The sequence below is a fragment of the Bos indicus x Bos taurus genome, chromosome 19 (assembly GCF_003369695.1).
Source record: "Bos indicus x Bos taurus breed Angus x Brahman F1 hybrid chromosome 19, Bos_hybrid_MaternalHap_v2.0, whole genome shotgun sequence".
Classification (NCBI taxonomy): Eukaryota; Metazoa; Chordata; class Mammalia; order Artiodactyla; family Bovidae; genus Bos; species Bos indicus x Bos taurus.
Window position 1 is genome coordinate 30,167,864 of NC_040094.1, and position 18,270 is coordinate 30,186,133.

The window sequence follows — 18,270 nt, forward strand, 5'->3', positions numbered from 1 at the left end:
ATAGAAAAATCCTTAGAGATAGAAAACAGATGACTGGTTGTCAGGGGGTTGCGGGGAGGGGAAAACAGGTACAGGGACTCCTTTTTGGGCATGATGAGAATGTTCTGGAATAGACAGTGGTGATGGTTGCACAAAACTGAGAATGTGTATGTGTCACTGATGATAACTTTTATGTTAGGTGTATTTTTTTCTTTTAATTGGAGTATACTTGCATTGCAGTGTTGTGTTAGTTTCTGCTGTACACCGAAGTGAATCAGCTGTATGTATACATACATCTCCTCCCTCTGGGCCATCCCAAGCCCACCCCTCTAGGTCATCACAGAGCACCCAGCTGAGCTCCCTGTGCTTTATTCAGGTGGCGCTAGTGGTAAAGAACCCGCCCGCCAATGCAAGAGACACAGGTTTGATCCCTTGGTGGGGAAGATCCCCAGGAGGAGGGCATGGCAACCCACCCCAGTATTCTTGCCTGGAGAACTCCATGGACAGAGGAGCTTGGTGGGCTATGGACCACAGGGTTGCAGAGAGTCGAACGCACGCACACAGGTACAGGTGTATTTTAACACACACGCACACACACAGAGTTGGCCTTGCCACCTGCAGGCCGTCATTTAAGTGGCCCAAACCACCATTATCTTCTTGTGGTTGCAGAGGGCCAGGCCTCCTGGGAAAGCTTCCCCAGAGCAATCAAGAGGATTCAGCATGAGGAACTACCCAGTAATTAAGGTCTCTGCCAAACCTATACTTCTAATTAGTTTCCTTCCAACTTAAATCCTTCCCTTCCCTTCCCTAGTCCTGTGGCTTCTCCCCTTCCATTTCAGCAGCTCTTTCCCATGGGAATAGGAACTAGAAGCAGGGGTGAAGGGTGAGGTTGGGGGCCACACCTACAATGAAGATGGTCAGAAGAAGTGGGAATCAGGGGAGATGAGACCAGTTTCCTCCAACTCAGAAATTCTTAACCTCATGCACAGCACAGCTTTGTGGGAATCAGGAAATACCGCCTCTTCTCCAGATGGGCTGGCCCCGAGTGCAAGGCTGGGTTTGGCCTCCCTTGACCTCACCTCCTCCCAACCTGGGCCCCCTTGTTCAGTATAGAACCTGCTCAACGGTATATGACAGCCCATCCTCTGAGAATCTAAAGCAAATTCTGGCTCTTCTGCCCCCCACCCTTCAAATGAAGACACGTGTCTACCTACTCACTCATCCTATTTCCTATGGAACATGCAGAGGTTCCAGACGACTTCAGAAGCCCAGTCTAGAAGGTCCTCAAGAAACATCTGGGCTCGGACCCCACCAGCAATCACCTATAATGACTTCCACTGCTTGCACCAAGGACTGAGCCAGGTGCCTCACACACTCATCTTCAATCATCACCACAAGCCTGCTGCAGAGATGCCATTTTCTTCCCCCATTTTAAAAGGAGGAATCCGAGACTCAGAGAGTTTAATATCTCACCCAAAGCTGCACAGCTAATTAACTGGTGAAACCAAACTTTACAGTATCAGCTTTATTCGAGAGATTTCCATCCAGTAACTCAGATCCTGGCTACCCTCAGCCCATCTCTCCCCAGCTGTCTGTGATCAGCTTCGAATCTTCGCCTGGACCACCTGACATTCCAGATCCCACCCGAGGAGGACGGCACCCCAGCCTGATCCTCCTGCCTGTCTCACGGTCTCCAAACGAACATATGCCTCCCCAGGAGATGTGCAGAAATATCACCACCCACGTGCAAGCAGTCACGTTCCCCGTCTGTGGGCTGACTTCCTTGTCTCCTTACTTAGAACAACACAACAGAAGAAAATTTTCCTCTTAGTAATGGCTACTGATTCCCCCTTGGGGTGGGACGGGGAGAGGGGCAGAAGAGCAGGTGAACAAAGGGAAGTCACCCAGAGATTAAAAACAAATCCCCGCTACAGCAGTGTTTCTCAAAGTGTGGTCCCTAAGACACCCCATCCATCACCTGGGATGTGGGTTAAAGTACAGATGCTGGAGTCCTGACTTCAAATCAACCTTGAGCCTGGGAAGCTACCTTTTAACATGTTATCCTTAAGTCTCATGCTCAGTGAACTCAGAAGAGAGGGTCTGCAGCTTTCCTGAGAGGGAGTGATGGAGAGAAACGATCACTTCTTAAATCAAAACTGGGAACAGAAAATTAACAATTTATAAAAAGACAGTGTTTGGCTTCCTGGCTATGTATGAAAGAAAAGACTCCTAGCCCCTAGCCCAGACCCTTCAGAGAGACTATTTTAAGAGAGACCCAGTCTCCCTCTGCAGCCTCCAGGCAGTACAAACCCCAACACTCAGCTCCCGGTAGCCTCAAGTTCAACCCGGGACTCCTCGCCCTTCAGGAGACTTGCAGGAGCATCTTGCTCTTACCTTCCACAGATGTGAGCAGATGGTCCTCACTGGTGGTAACGGGTGGTCGTCAGACACTCGATTTTGTAGTCGGATCAGACGGGTTTAAGGTCCCCCCATTCCACGTCTTATCACACCCCAAACCCAGAAGCAATAGAAGAGCTAAAGAAAGGCATATCCAGGAGCCCCCACCCCCCTACACCCAGATCTATATATAACAGTGCTGAAGTTGTCAGCCTAACGAGCCACTTTCTGGCAGTCCTGTTGCCATGGCAATGACTGCTAATGAGCCCAGAGCTGTGATTGGCACTGCCTGAAGGCTTCTCCACAAAGAACTCTGCAGCAAGTTCTCCTTTCTCAACCACACGGCCAGCTGGGACACCTGGGGGCAGCCGAGACATGGCCAGGGGTGCCTGGGAGCCACAGGTCCCGGGAACCACTTTGTTACAGGTGCGCCCAGAGCAGTCCTGAACCCAACGGCCCAGAGCGGCCTCTACTGTCACTCAACATGGGCCAACCAATTAGAGACAGGGCTGCAAAGGAGCCACCAAGAGGACCAAGACCTGGTCGGGCCAGAGACTAGAGACTCAAGTCCAGCCCACGCCTTCTGCTGACATGTGTTCAGGGTGGAGAGAGCCCCACACAAAGCTGGGAACGGCTACCCAAGGAAAGAGCATCTTTGGCTATGGGTTAAGAAACCAGGCATGAAGTGGGGCCCCGCCTTCCACACTGCTGCCGCCAGCCCACAGGCTGTGTCTACGAGAATTCTTGGCACCTTGCCTCTATCTCACAGGTGAAAGTATTGCTCTCTCTGGCTCTGGCAGCCTTTCTGTCCATGGAGAGCAACTCACAGACACTAACTGGGGAGGAAAGGGGGACCCATGACAACAGCACAGGGCATTCTGGGAAGTGTAGTCCTCACAGTACTTTTATAGGCTGGTGGGAAGAGGATGGATGTTGACAGCATGTTCATGGTCTTCGAGTGGATCTTCTAGGGGTTAGAGATTTGGAGACCTGGCCAGAGTGAAGGGGAGGAGGAGGAAGAGGCAGAAGAGGTGGTGGAGAAGGAGGCGGCAGAGGGGAAACAGGTGGAAGCAGAAGAGAGGCCACACAAGAAAGAAACATTCAGGAAGGCAAGGCCACGTCCATCTTGTTCTTACCTTTACTCTAAGCTCAGCATTCAGAATATTGGATGGATGGATGGACAGATAAATGAACGGAAACTGGGAACTGTAACAGAAACTAGGCTTCAAACAGATTTGAGAGGCTTTCTCACTAAACAAGTAGAGAACAGCAGTCCAAGCAATGTATGTGCCAGTGGTAAAGAATCCACCTGCCAATGCAGGAGATGCAAGAGATCTGGGTTCAAATCCCGAGTTGGGAAGATCCTCTAGAGAAAGGAATGCCAACCCACTCCAGAGGAGCCTGGCAGGCTATAGTCAACGGGGTCACAAAGATTGGGACATGACTGAGCATGCACATGCATGCGTGCACACGCGCATGCACACACACACACACCCATGAACACATCCCAGCTCTTCATGGATCTGACTGAACAGACTGTTCAAGTACAGGGAGGTGGGGAGACCAGATAATACAGTGTTTTTTCAAGTGTAGGAAATAAACTGAGGAACAGCATCCGGAAGCCTCAGGAGCAGCACAAATTTCTACTCATGAGCTCATCTGATCTCCAGAAGAAAAATTCCAGGAAACCATTGAGTGACCACAAAAGAAGGCAGGAATGTACAGCATTTATGCTACAAAAGTCATAAGGAGAGAACAAACTAATGAAGAAAAGGCAAATTTGTTTTAAAAAGTGATATAAAAAAGGGACAGAATGTGCTCAAAACTGTACGGAAAATTAAAAGATAGTGACAGAAGGAACAGCCACACTGGTTGCAACAGAATATAAAATCAGTATTGCAAAAAGGGAAAAAAAAAAAAGAATCAGTTATGGACAAAACAAACTGAAGATTTTTTTTTCCCTCCCGGAATGCAAAAGGAAATGGGAAAACATGAAAACGGAATCAACAGAAGAGCAGGCCAAGGTGCTAGGTATTCCCGAGGAAGAAGCTAGAACAAAAGCCAAAACAGAAAAGAAACTATAAACAAAGATTTCTGGGGTTGGGGGAAAACTTTCCTCAGCTCAAAGAAGACACACAGGAAGGTCCTGTACTGCTCCAGGCAAAATGGGATTTCAAAGCCCAACAACAAGCCGACACCGTCTAACAACACATTTACACAGCAACGAAAGGATAAAGTCCTACAACCCTTTAAGTGGGAGGAGGAGGAGGAGGGTGTCTCCAGTAAAGGAGCATAAATAAAGTGGCCCTCAGCTCCTCTGTGACCACGATTCCAAAGACACCTGTGGATCGTTATGCAGAAGATGCTGAGGCCATTCTATGTGGCCACTATGTCACATGTCCCTCACTATGTCACTTTGCCTTTCACGAACGGAATCGCTCAAAATACATCGCTCTACCAATAAAGGCTCAGGATGTTTACCAATCAAGTGCTTAAAAGGTGCACTCCAACTCCTTGTCTGCATCAGCTACCTTCCACAATCCCCCCACTGAACCTGCCACTGTTCTCCATCCACCATGCTGCTAGAGGAAGCCTCACACCGTGGGTGAGACTGGTACCGCTCTGAGAAGTGAACATCAGTGCCATGGGGGCTCTCTCCCGGCACCCACAAAGCTGCCAGCCCTGGGCCCGGAGGCTGAACTACTTTGAGCATTGCAGACTGTCTCCTGAAGACTTAGTGAGGGTCCCGGGAACTCTGAATATCCATCAGCAAGCCCCCACCCCACCCTCCACCCAGTGCCTCCCTGGGGGCCCATCAATTCACTGGGCATGTTTCTTAGGACTGAATAGGCAGAGGACACAGAACAATCAACTCTGTATTTTCTGACCCTGAAAAGGAAGGGAGTGATCTGGTGAACCAGGAATTTTGATGAACACAATTACAATGTAGCCCATGCAAGGGTACAGGAAGTCAACTCTCACAGGAAAACTTGCTCAACTGGAAACCATGGGGTCTCCAGCAGGGCAAGGATGGATGAAAAGCTTTGCAAGCAATACCACAAATTATGAGAATGAATTGGATGAATGAACCCTCCAGGTTCAGAGGCCACTTCATGGCCTTGCAGTGTCCGGGGGCCAAGCAGTAGAGAGTAAGAAGGAACGGATAGTGTTGGAAGTGGCTTCTGTACCAGCCCTGCACACATTCTTACATGAGCCCCACTTCACCGACCCTGGAGGAAAGACATTATTGTTGCACCTTCCACACAGATATAAACCAGAAGAGTCAATTAACAGGGTTTTAGAAAAGACAATGAAAGAGATGGGGAATTCTGAGCGGCTGGTACTTTTCCTGGGGCACCATCCAGTATGGCTGGGATTTGAGAGGGGCTCACTCCTCAGAGTCTCCTGGGAGAATCTCCACATTGACTGAACAGCATCAACGTGCCACTGAATATCACAATCCCTCTTGCTGCTTACAGACGAGTTTAGGAGCAGGAAACCAGAGTCCTTGTGGCCATGCTGAGGGCCACATGGTGGGGAGAAGGGGGATGGGGGTTCCTGTGGGTGCTCCTGCAGTATGGAGAATGCTCCAGGAGTAAGACAGAAGCCACAGTTGTATCCCCTCCTTGGAGTCTGGAGGGGCTTGGGGAACCCCTAACGCCTGTCTCATGTCTCAGGTGTGTCTCATCCTGATGTTTCCGCGCTCTAAAGGACAAGGTGGTGAGCTCCCGGCAGCCGGTTCTAACTTCTGAGCAGGAAAAACCCAAGTGATTCTGCTCCCCAGCTTGTGATTCACAGAGACATTTTATTCAAACTCAGCTTCCTGATGGGCTGTTGAGAATGTCGGCTCCCTTCCTCCCACCCCTCCGCTGACAGATTAAAAATAGCAGGGGCTGTTCTGAGATCCTACCTCCACTTTGGGAGCATCAGCAGAAAACACAGGGGTCCAGGCTTAGAGAGGCTGCGTTCCCAGGCAACGAGCTGTAATTCACGTGGTCCCCTTTGCCTCCCTGGACTTCTTTCTCTTCATCTGTGAAACCAGGGGTTATGAGCCCTCAAACACTGGGGTTCTACACCCCAAGGAGCATCTTTCATAACAGAGGCCAAAACTGCCATGAGGGAAATCTCAAGGCATTTAAATGACTGGCGCGAACTTGCAAAAGCCTCCACCACATAAACAAGAGAGATGGCAGAAACCTCCTGAAGAGGAACATAAATGTTCATGAAACTCCCCTCCCCCCCTTTTTATGCACAATTTCCCCCCAAACTCCTTTGGGCTCCAGAGGCAGAGATCTGAAACTCCTTTGATCTAGAACTACTGCTTCATTCTTGCAGACTAGGGATTGGTGGGAAAGAGAACAGTGAAGTGATTAACAGCAATTGGAAATCATTAAATTTATGCCTAGGACTTCCATGGTGGTCCAGTGGTTAAGACTTCACCTTCCAATGCAGGGAGTAGGGGTTTGATGCCTGATTGGAAGGAAGATCCCAAATGCCTCGTGGGGGGGGGGGGCAAAAAAAAAAAAATCAACAACACAAAACAGAAGCAATATTGTAACAAATTCAATAAAGACTTTTAAAACCATCCACATTAAAAAAAAATTCTTTAAAATAAAAATTTATGCCTAAACTTCCCAGGGGACTCAGTGGTAAAGAATCTTCCTGCCTAGCAGGAGACACAAGAGATGTGAGTTTGATCTCTGGGTGGGGAAGATTCCCTGGAGAAGGAAATGGCAACCCACTCCAGTATTCTTGCCTGGGAAATCCCACAGACAGAGGAGCCTGGCAGGCTGCAGTCTACCAGGTCGCAAAGAGTCAGACACAACTTAGTGACTGAACCGCAGCAGTTGGATAACTGAATTGTGGGCAATATACCTGAAACCTCTGTGGGGAGACTGAACCCGGAATTCTCCTTTTTCTGCCACAGGTCACTGTTCTAGCCTTTTCGTGGCTGTAATGTCTCTATGTTTCAGAGGAAGGAGTTGGGGTAAAGTTTAACACTTCCCTTAGATGAGATGGTTGGATAGCATCATCAACTCAACGGACGTGACTTTGAGCAAACTCTGGGAGATAGTGGAGGAGAGGGAAGTGTGGCTGCAATCCATGGGGTTGCAAAGAGTTGGACACGACTTAGGAACTGAATGACATAGTTGTAAAGGATCTCAAAATGCATCCTAGAAGAAGATCCGGGGTTGGGGGGGAAGGCAAAAAAAAAAATCCCAGATTTTCTATACTACTTTATAATGACATCAATTATCCCATTCTAGAAGGTACTTTTGCAGGACATTTGAGGCTCATCCACATGCAACACCCTCCCTAGGGAGCTCCTAGTAGGGTGAAGGCCCTTCTAGATGATGCCAAGTCCAGTTTCCCTTCTCAAAGTAAAAAACCTGGGAAAAAGAGAATTTTGCCAACACTTGGTATTGGAAAGGGAAAAAATAAAGGAGAAAAAGAAATATAGCCTTCCTTCAGTATTAAGGTGCAAAACCCTAAAATACTTTATGCCGTTCCTGGCACTCTTATAAGTTGTTAAGACTCTGAAGAAAACCCCATAATCGAGTTTCCCAAGCATTCTGTTCTGTTCAAAATGTATTTTAGAAGCTCAGAAGTAAGTCAGGGAGTTGAAAGTCGCTAGTCCGGGCAGTCAGAGGCTTGGGAACCTCATGAAAAGCAGCCTGCCTGCCAGAAAAGGAGCTTCAAAGACAGGTGACACAGTTGCTGCCCACAGCTGCTCTGGGGCAAAAGCGGGCTTCCTCCGGGAGAGTTAGTGCTGTCTAAAAGGGAGGCAGAGTAGAGCTCACCAGGGCACAAAGGTGAGGGTCTCTGATGCTCTGTCTGTGGCCGAGATCCAGATGATCCAGCTTCATGGATGCTGCTCTCAGGACCACAGGGACCAAAAGGAACCTGGGGTGACCAATCTTCTCCCCGTAGGGACGAATTCCAGTTACTCTGCAGTGCCAACCACGTGTGCTCCCAATGATTTCAATCAAAGACTTCCAACTCTGTGAACTTGTTCCTGGTGATTCCTAATGGGCTCAGAACCATGAGCACCAGAGGGAGATTAAGGCTAAGAGGGGCTGCGACTGTTACTGTGAGTCAGAAGGGGTGTGATTCCAACCAACCCAAGTCAGCTGCCATTTCTGGAGCCTCAGCTCCTGGTGCCTATGAAACTAGACAAGTGGGACATCCGAGGACATGGCTGTTGAGGTTTGGAGTCTACCACCGCTCTCGGGGCATCGTGAATAGAATATGGACCCAGCACGGCCACTGTCTTGCTGTGAGATCTTGAGCAACATACTTCATCTCTGCTGGTACGGAATTTCCTCATTTCAAGAATACGGAAGTTGGACAAGATGGTCTCCAGGGCTGAGTTTGTTTCCGCTTAAAATATACAGCCTGATGCTCAACGATCCTAGATGTTAGTGTAACTCTTTGAGGGATGTGCCATATTTGTAGGAGGGAAAAAAGTCATGTTCAAGGGTAGACATGGGATTCAGAGGTATGAGAGCCTGGAACGCTGCCTTAACCTCAAACACCTGCGCTTGTGCCTCACTGCCTCAGAGTTCAGTGATTCTGCCTCTCACCGTGGGACATTCTAGTGAGTTATGTCCTGATGGCCCATGTCCGCCCCTTCCCTGTCACTCTTACAGCCACACATGGTTGCTCTCTGTTTTGCCTAAAACCAGACATCCACCTGGTGTCCTGAGATTCTAGACATCAGAAGTTAGAATTCGCCCCACACCCAAGGCAGGCTCTGGAAAAACAGTTCTGAACCTGCCGGCAGACAGTGGCCTCTGCTCACCACTCACTCTGTAACCTGCCAATGGCTGGTGCCCCACACACCTCGTTCTCTTGCCAAGAGCTTTACCGGGCTCCTCCCCGCTCCCTGAATGCCCTTCAGTGTTCATCTCCTTGCTAATCCCTTCTTCCCTGTAAACCTCCCTGCTGCCACCCACAGACATGACCAGACCCGCCCAGCGCTCTGCAGCCAGGTCCTGAGTGACGGTAACTGTCGGCCCTGGACTGACAGTGTCTGGGTTCTTTACAACGGTCCTTCTCCAAGTGTGGTCCCTCAGCCAACAGCTGGGGAGTCCTCTGCGAGTTGGTTAGAGACACAGGGTCCTGGGCCCCACCCTAGAGCCAGGCTCTCCATTGCGAAGGTCCTGGGGCAATTCAGATGCACTTTTGAAACCAGGTCACATGACCAGTCAGAGGCCAACTAGCATCATCTCTCCTCCTCCTTACAGGTGCAAGACCCTATCAGAAGTCATGCCAAAATCAGAGATGCTGGTTCTGACCCAGTCAGGGGGGTAGAAAGTACTGGAGGAACATCCATCATCTTTAGGGCGGTCACTGCAGCGGCCACCAAGCTGGACAGAAGCAACGAGCCCAACCTGGAACCCTAGTGTCAACACTGGCTTAAATGGGCAGACACCCAACTACCTTCTGGGGACCTGTATCCTTTAATGGACTTTTATTGCCCACTGTCCCAGCTGGAGCTGGGTCATGGAGTAGGGGGTTGGGGGGTGGGCAGAAACCAGGATGTGGGAGAAGTTAGGCAATGGAGGCAAGACCTGAACTCTAATCCCCATCATAGAAAAACTCACGTCATCACACTGTTTCTCCGTCACACTGAACTAAACTGCCTTCCCAGGTAGCAAGATGGAGGCAAGACTTCCTTTCCCCCAACAAACATTCCCTTTTCCGTCTTTTCCCCCTCCTTCCCAGCTTTCTCAAACATCAGCCCATACCTTCCCTTCCCCCCATCACTCTGGCCTCAGACCCATGAAAGGTGCCCCTGACACTCCAGACTTGTAAACTCAGCATTTGGGAGCCTGTATTTCAGAGAGTTCTCAGAACTGCCTCTCTGCAATGACGAACTCATCCCAGAAACATGCACAGAAAAGCCAGCTGCTGACACACTGGCAGGTGAGAGGGATCGAGTCTTACCATCGGAGGCGAGCTCATCTTCTCTGGGGGCTGCTAACTCAGGATCCTGTGTGAGGTCTCCGGGCTGCCAGCTTCCTCACCATGGGCCCCCTATGCAGGAAATGAGGCCCAGGCGGGCAGCTACCCCAGGGTCAGGGCTCCGAGCAGCCCGGAGGATGTTCCTGTGGCTTTTCACACTGCTGTTCTTTCACAAAGAACCCACTACATTGCACAGTTCCTTCCAAATCTGCTCCAGCGCTTGTGAGGAAATTAACGATGCATTCTGGACTTTCCAGATGCAAAGGGTCTGGAGGCTTGCTTGCTTTCTTCTTTTTTTTGCACTCTCTCTTTTTCCCCTTTCTCAGCTAAAAAAAAAGTTGGCTGAGGTCAGGACACACAATGGCCAAGCCTGTGTCACTGACCAGTTGCCTCCCACCCCCAGGCCTGTGGACAAGAGCTCCTTTGTCCACTGTATTTTAGGCGGGACTCCCTGGGTCTGCCCAGGCCCTGCAAGGGAATGTTCCGCCAACTTCTTCCCAAACCGAAGTCACGGCTCTGGCCCCGGCTCCGGCCCCAGCTGTGCAAACCCAAGGCCAGATAAAAACCAACGTAAAAAGGATGGAGAATGCCCTCCCAAAGAACCATAGTATTACACCCGTCCAGGGCTGAAAAGCTACAGCTCCCAGAGAAACAAGACGAGGGTCCTCTGCCTTCACTCTGCCCTTGACACTACCAAACCTGGACAGACAGAGGATAAAAGAGGAGGCGATGCCAGGCATCTCAGACGAAAACAGCCTGGGGACCAGAGATCTGTTGGTTTCATGTGAAGAAAGGACTGGACTCCGAGAGCAACACTGTCTCCAACAATGACATGAGTTTGGCAAGGACTTGGCACCTTGGTGAATCTTCCCTGTCACTCCACTTACAAAGCTTTTTGGAACAGCTGAAGGTTTAGCACTTACAAGTGCCCTGCCTTTCTGGGTTCGCTTTCAGATGCAAATCTTAGGGATTTCAGAAACTGATTCTTGACATCGAAGTAAATATGGTTTTCCGGAGGGACTGAGGTCCCAAGGACTGGGTCAGTTCATATCAGTTCAGTCGCTCAGTCGTGTCCAACTCTTTGAGACCCCATGAATCGCAGCACGCCAGGCCTCCCTGTCCACCACCAACTCCCAGAGTTCACCCAAACTCATGTGCATCGAGTTAGCGATGCCATCCAGCCATCTCATCCTCTGTCATCCCCTTCTCCTCCTGCCCCCAATCCCGACCAACCTAGACAGCATATTAAAAAGCAGAGATATTACTTTGCCAACAAAGGTCCGTCTAGTGAAGTCTATGGTTTTTTCAGTGGTCATGTATGGATGTGAGAGTTGGACTATAAAGAAAGCTGAGCACAGAAGAATTGATGCTTTTGAACTGTGGTGTTGGAGAAGACTCTTGAGAGTCCCTTGGACTGCAAGGAGATCCAACCAGTCCATCCTAAAGGAGACCAGTCCTGGGTGTTCACTGGAGGGACTGATGCTGAGGCCGAAACTCCAATACTTTGGCCGCCTCATGCGAAGAGCTGACTCAATGGAAAAAAAGAACTGAGTGGTTTCCTGTAAATCATCACTTCTTCTCTCAAACACATGAATGAAGTGTCTAAGCAGGAGGTTTCAATGCCCACCCTTGGTTGGGGCTGGGACATCAGTACTATTGACTAGGGACACAGTCTGATCAAGGTCATGTCTTTTCTGGTTCACTGCTTACTAGCTGAGACACACAGGGCAAGACCTCTAAGCTTTGGTTCCTTCAACTGTAAAAGAGAGAGAGTACCTCTCCCAAAAGGTTGTTGTGAGGATTCAAAGGGGAAGAGAATCCATGTAAATACTTAGCACAGTGCGGGGGAGATGTGAGTTATTACTGTTGATGTTGTTACTATCAGCAGGGGCTGAAGGAGTCCGCGCTACAGCTTCCCTGGACACAAAAGGTTTAGACTCAACAACAAAAAACAAACAACCCGATTTTACAAGCATATCTCTCTAAAGAAGATACACAAATGGCCAATAAGTGAGTGAAACGACATTCATGTCTCTAGTCATTAGGGAAACAGGGAAATGCAAATTCAAACCACAATGAGATAACACCTGTTGGGCTTCCCTGGTGGCTCAGATGGTAAAGAATCTGCCTGCAATGTGGGAGACCAGTGTTCAATCCCTGGGACAGGAAGATTCCCCTGGAGAAGGAAATGGCAGCCCACTCCAGTATTCTTGCCTGGAGCATCCCCTAGACAGAGGATCCTGGCGGGCTACAGCCCATGGGGTCACAAACAGTCGGACACTACTGAGCACATGCATGCACGCAGTCTAGATATGGGCTATATCTACATATGTAAAATGGTCCCAAACCAGCCACTAAAAGAAGTGAGCACATATCCAGAGGTGAGGGTCCTCCCTTGGCTGCTGGATTATCTCCTTTCTGTGGCTGGGAGGGAAGACCAGGCGCAAACCTACACCTTGAGCTGTGGGACCAGCCATGCCCTGAAATACAAAGCAAGGTCCTTCTCTGCTCCTGGAAATGGGCTCCCACCCAGGAGAAGATGAGAGCAAACTTCATTTGCACCTAGACAGCCAAGACCCTTACCTTCAAGCCCTCTGGGGTTGATTTTTTTAAATGCATGTATTTATTTATTTGGCTGAGCTTCCCTGGTGGCTCAGATGGTAAAGAATTTGCCTGCATTGCGGGAGACCTGGGTTCATCCCTGGGATGGGAAGATCCCCTGGAGGAAGGCATGGCAACCCCCTCCAGTATACCAGGACTTAGTTTCGGCATTCGGGATCTTCGATCTTCATTGCAATATGCAGGATCTTTAGTTGCAGCATGCAAACTCCTCGTTGCAGCATCTGGGATCTAGTTCTCTGATCAGGGATCGAACCTGGGCCCCCCTACGTTGGAAGGTGGATTCTTAGCCACTGGACCACCAGGCAAGTGCCAGCCCTCTGGTTTTCTGGGATTAAAATGGCAATGGAAGCTTTTACAGCCCACGACTTCTTGTTTTTATAACAGCAAAGAGGGGACCCTTTTCAGGCCATTCAGCCCCGATGTGGCTCTGACCTTGCACCACAAAGACAAGCTGATACAACCACAGACAATAATGCCTTGCTGTAGGCAACACAGAAATCACCATCAAGGTGGTTCTCCAGCCAGAGGCAAGGGGCCCTTCTGGACCATTATAATCCAGGAGGTTGATCTGCTCTGACCTGAACTAGATAGAGTAGAAATAAAAGTTCTGCAGAGATTTTGGTCTTTAGGAATCACCCAAGTTAACATTTACTCATATACACATTCTAATAGGTTTCCTGTTTGGGGTTATCCTAGCATTCAATCCAGAAGTCATATTTCTTTTGCTTTACGAATAGTCCTCTACCAGTACAGTTGGCTGTGAAAAAGCACAAATTGTTCATTTCCTTCTGGTCCCTGAAAATAAGTATGTCTCTACCTATGGAGCCCCATAATCCAAAAGCAAAAAGACCCACAATCATTTCCACCAAGCTTCGTTTTCCCCAAGTTGAATGGAGTTAGATGCAACCAACCCTCCTGTAATTATTCTTTTTTTCAGTCAAGTTGAACGCTGTCAACCAAAATAGGCCACGTTTGCTGAGGGACCCCCGTTGGACAAATTATGTTGTCTTGTAATGATAATTAATAAGAAAGAACATCTGGGGATGGTGATGACTCACTTTTTCTAAATGCTTCAGAGTGATGAAGGGAGAAATTATTCACCAGCCTGTGGAGTCTCTACAGTACAGGGTCTCAAAGACACACCCACCCCATATGCAGCCCCTTGGCTACCTGATCCATCAAGCAACTAATAACTACTACTGCTGCTAAGTCGCTTCAGTCGTGTCCGACTCTGTGCAACACCATAGATGGCAGCCCACCAGGCTCCCCCGTCCCTGGGATTCTCCAGGCAAGAGGACTGGAGTGGGCTGCCATTGCCTTCTCCGAACTAATAACTAATCAAGCTCATAAGTAATCAAGTTACTAATGACACCTTCCTGAATGCTGTGGATGATGCGGGCAAGTATTATATGTAGGAACTGACTTCTAAAAATTTGGAAGGTTAATAAGCCACAGACAAACACAAGTGTTAAAAAAAAAAAAAAAAGAAGAACCATACAGAGGAGTCTGTAAGGAGCGCCAACTGATAAGCTGGTGAACAATAGGATCTTTCAGAATCCAGAGGAGGGCAGAGCACTTTCATCTGGGAGGCGGAGGGGCGGCTCCTCAGAAGATACAGACTTTGCTGGACAGCAGGGATGAAAAGAAGGGCTTGATCAGAGCAGGAAGACACTGAGTAAGAAGTAGAATAAGTTTTGGTAACTGATGAGACGTCAGGAGAAGGAGCAATAGTAAAAGTCGACTCCAAAGGGAGCAAGGGAAGCTAGAACCAGTCGCACTGTGATCCAGCCCTTAAGAGCCATCTGGGGGGTTGTGGTGGAGTCTGTTGTTGACACGTCCAAGTTCAAAGTGATCACTGGGCAGCCGCGGTGAGTCTAGCACATGGAACTGGAGCACCTGCATGGAGATGGTGAAATCCTAAAGGTCAGGGGTCCCCAATCTCCAGGATCTAAAGCCTGATGATTTGAGGTAGAGCCAATGTAATAATAATAGAAGTGAAGTGCAAAATAAACGTAATGCACTTGAATCATGCCCAAACCATTCCTTACTCAAGTCTGTGGAAAAATTGTCTTCCAGGAAACTCTGTGCCAAAAAGACTGGGCGCTGCTGCTCCAGGTCAACGCTGAGTTCATGCAGAAAGGATGCACAGGGGAACCTACCGGGGCGGGAGAAGGGGGTGTCGCGTTCAAGTCGCAGAAGAATGCATCCATCCCACCTCCATGCCCTCCATCTCCATGGGCTTCTCTCAGGATTCTTAAAGGTGAAGGGAAAAACCCAGGTCTTAATCTGTTTCCCCTCCAAACCAGCCCAATGCCTCACATGCAGGGGCTACATGACGGGGAATGAACGGATGCAGGTTCTGAGAATCAGAGTCACAGGAAATGATGTGGAGAGGATCTTAAGAAGAAATGTGGAGTTAAGTGTCCATGTGAGATAATGAAAAAAGTGCTTGCTGACTACAGAGAGGCTACTTCCCCTGCTAATCTCAGAAAGAGGAATATGGAAGTAAGGTGGGTATGGAAATCTGAACACGGGCACACAAGGCATCAGTGAGCCTGAGGATGCACAGGGAAGCGAGGGAACATTCAGAGAGATGTCGCTCAGAAGAAAGCAAGAAAGAGGATGTGGCTGAATGTAGACAGTGGCCAGCCCAGCCTACCTGGCCACACGGTGGCTCCTGTGAAGTGATTGGCAGCCAGTTCCTTGCATTCAACATGGTGGGGTCCAAGGCCCCTCATAAGGGAGATGTGTCCCCATCATAAAGGAGTCCCCAGATCACGTGGACATAATCAGAAATGGCACCTGATTTGTCTAAAAGGCCTCCTAACAGATCCAGTTCTAGAACTATGGGATCCCCCACTCAGCATCTCCCGAACCTCAGTCACTCACATTCTGCTATCAAATCTTTTCCATCATCATGCATCAGCTACACTATGATTTACTTAATTGGTGGGTGGTGGTGTTTTGCCTGCAGAGTCTTCATTGCAGGCTTCTCTTATTGTGGAGGACGGGCTCTAGATCGTGCGGGCTCAGTAGTTACAGCCAAGTGGGATCTTCGTTCCCCTGACCAAGAATCGAACCCTGGTCCCCTGCACTGGAGGGTGGATTCTTAGACACTGGACCGCCATGGAAGTCCCTCCTTAACTGCTTTTTTACAGACTTACATGGAACCTCAATTTAGCCTGGCCCAAAGCAATAATATCTAAAAACCATGGATTTGATTGGGTTTGGATTCTTTTTTATATTACACAGCGAAATCAGTGGAGCTTAAAAACTTATCTCCTAAGTTTTCTTAGGAGATAAGAAATGATCATCATCTAAGATCATTTTGTATATCCTTAGTTGTAAACTCAGCCAGTTGGAGAAACATACTCTCAGGCGATGTGTAAAACTAGTACACAGCATCCAGGCAGTGGTTTAGGAGGTTCTTTTTTGAATCCCAGAAAACCAAACTGGAATTCTTCAGTGACCACATAACCACAACTGCAGGAATGAGGGCCCTGGTGTGGGCCTGAATCACCACAGGGAGGACCAAGAGGACAGTAGAGGGATGCAGGGGACTTCCTGTGGGAAGGGGCATTGGCAGGAGCCCCGTGAACACCTCTGTCAACCTTGGGCTAAAGTGGCAATAAGAAGAAAAGATAAAACCCACCCAAGCTATGAAAAATCCAAAAATAGTGGCAATCGGAATCCAAGGAAAAAATCCTCCAGAACCTTTAAGATGCTTGCTCCTTGGAAGAAAAGCTATGACAAACCTAGACAGTGTATTAAAAAGCAGAGACATCGCTTTTCTGACAAAGGTCTGTATAGTCAAAGTTATGGGCTTTCCAGTAGTCATGTACAGATGTGAGAGTTGGACCATGAAGGCTGAGTGCCGAAGAAATGATGTCTTCAAACTGTGGTGTTGGAGAAGACTCTTGAGAGTCCCTTGGTCTGCAAGGAGATCAAACCAGTCAATCCTAAAGGAAATTTCACTGAATATTCACTAGAAGGACTGATGCTGAAGCTGAAGCTCCAATACTTTGGCCACCTGATGCGAAGAGCTGACTCATTAGAAAAGACCCAGATGCTGGGAAAGATTGAGGGCAGGAGAAGAAGAGTGAGGATGAGATGGATGGATGGCATCATCAACTCAACAGACATGAGTTTGAACAAAGTCCGGGAGATAGTGAAGAACCGGGAAACCTGGTGTGCTGCAGTTCATGGGGTTGCAAAGAGTCAGATATCTGACACCTGACCTCACCTTAGTGGCTGAACAACAACAACCTTTAAGGCCAGTGGAGTGAATGGAGAAAATCTTACAAAGCACAGACTAATTGTGAAAGGGGAAACAGCCCTTTACACCTTCACTGGTCTGTGTCTAATCTGAGATGCACTTGGCACCCTCATCATTCTGGGGTCCTGATGTGATACACAGGATCTGCACCCACTTGAGCACTGAACAGCCAGCCCCTGTGGCTCAGAAGCAGCCTGAGGGCTGCTCCTCCTTCTCCACCACCCGTTTCAGCACAGAGATGCCCAGAAAATGAGCCAGCAGGTAGTGCAGGCAGGTGCAGGGGCCTGGGAGGGATGTTGGTTATTGGGAGAAGTCTGGATCCCACAGGTCAAGTCTGGAGGGTGCCCTGGCAGCAGTGCGCGGGGATGGGGCCAGGATGGGTTTATCATGCCCTCCACCCATTCGGAAGAGCAGAGAACCAGGCAGTACAAGACAATGCAGCAGGTGACGGCCAATCTGCAAACAAGGACCGGACTGGGAGATATAAGTACACCACTGAACCTGCAGCTGAGCAAACGTGAAAAGGGATTCCACCTTCCCCCAAGTTTACAGAGTGCCAAAGCCTGTGACAGATGATCTATATACTCTGTTGGTATAACGCAGAGTCTACATAGATCCTGCCTTGTTAAGAAAGTTTAAACGGAGGGGAAACACATGGGAAATGAGTGAGGAAACACCATCCCAAAGGCTCAAAGGAAGAGCACATCTCGGAAAGTAATTCAAAAAGTAATTTAAAATGGCAGGAAACTGCTAGAATGTAAGAAGCTGTGACCCCTTAGAGAGGAACAGAAAAACTGTAATGGAAAAAAACAGGCAAAACAGAAAGGATGACGTAACGAAGAAAAGGGATGAGGAAACGATTATATGAAAACTGCTCATTTAAAGCCACATGAGCAGCTGTGGATAAATAAAAATATTAAATCAGTAAAGTGCAAAGTAAACTTAAAAGGATCACCCAAAACTGAAAAGCACAGAAAGCAAGGATATAATGAATCAGTGTAGGTTTAAGTAGTATTCCACTAGAAAAG

General features: G+C 48.7%; 1 protein-coding gene across 5 annotated transcripts in view; it reads right to left on the reverse strand.

The window, feature by feature from the left end:
- GAS7 (growth arrest specific 7) overlaps positions 1–18,270 on the reverse strand; it is a 210,140-nt gene that overhangs the window by 85,534 nt on the left and 106,336 nt on the right. Inside the window, exon 1 of one of the 5 annotated variants that reach the window (XM_027516625.1) lies at positions 10,327–10,497. The exons of 3 other annotated variants lie outside the window; for them this stretch is intronic. In XM_027516625.1, the coding sequence (XP_027372426.1) occupies positions 10,327–10,344 (18 nt within the window). In that variant the 5' untranslated portion in view covers positions 10,345–10,497. Of the gene's footprint in view, positions 1–2,373; positions 2,525–10,326; positions 10,498–18,270 lie in introns of those variants that run through there. One more of the 5 variants, XM_027516626.1, reaches the window with a different exon arrangement.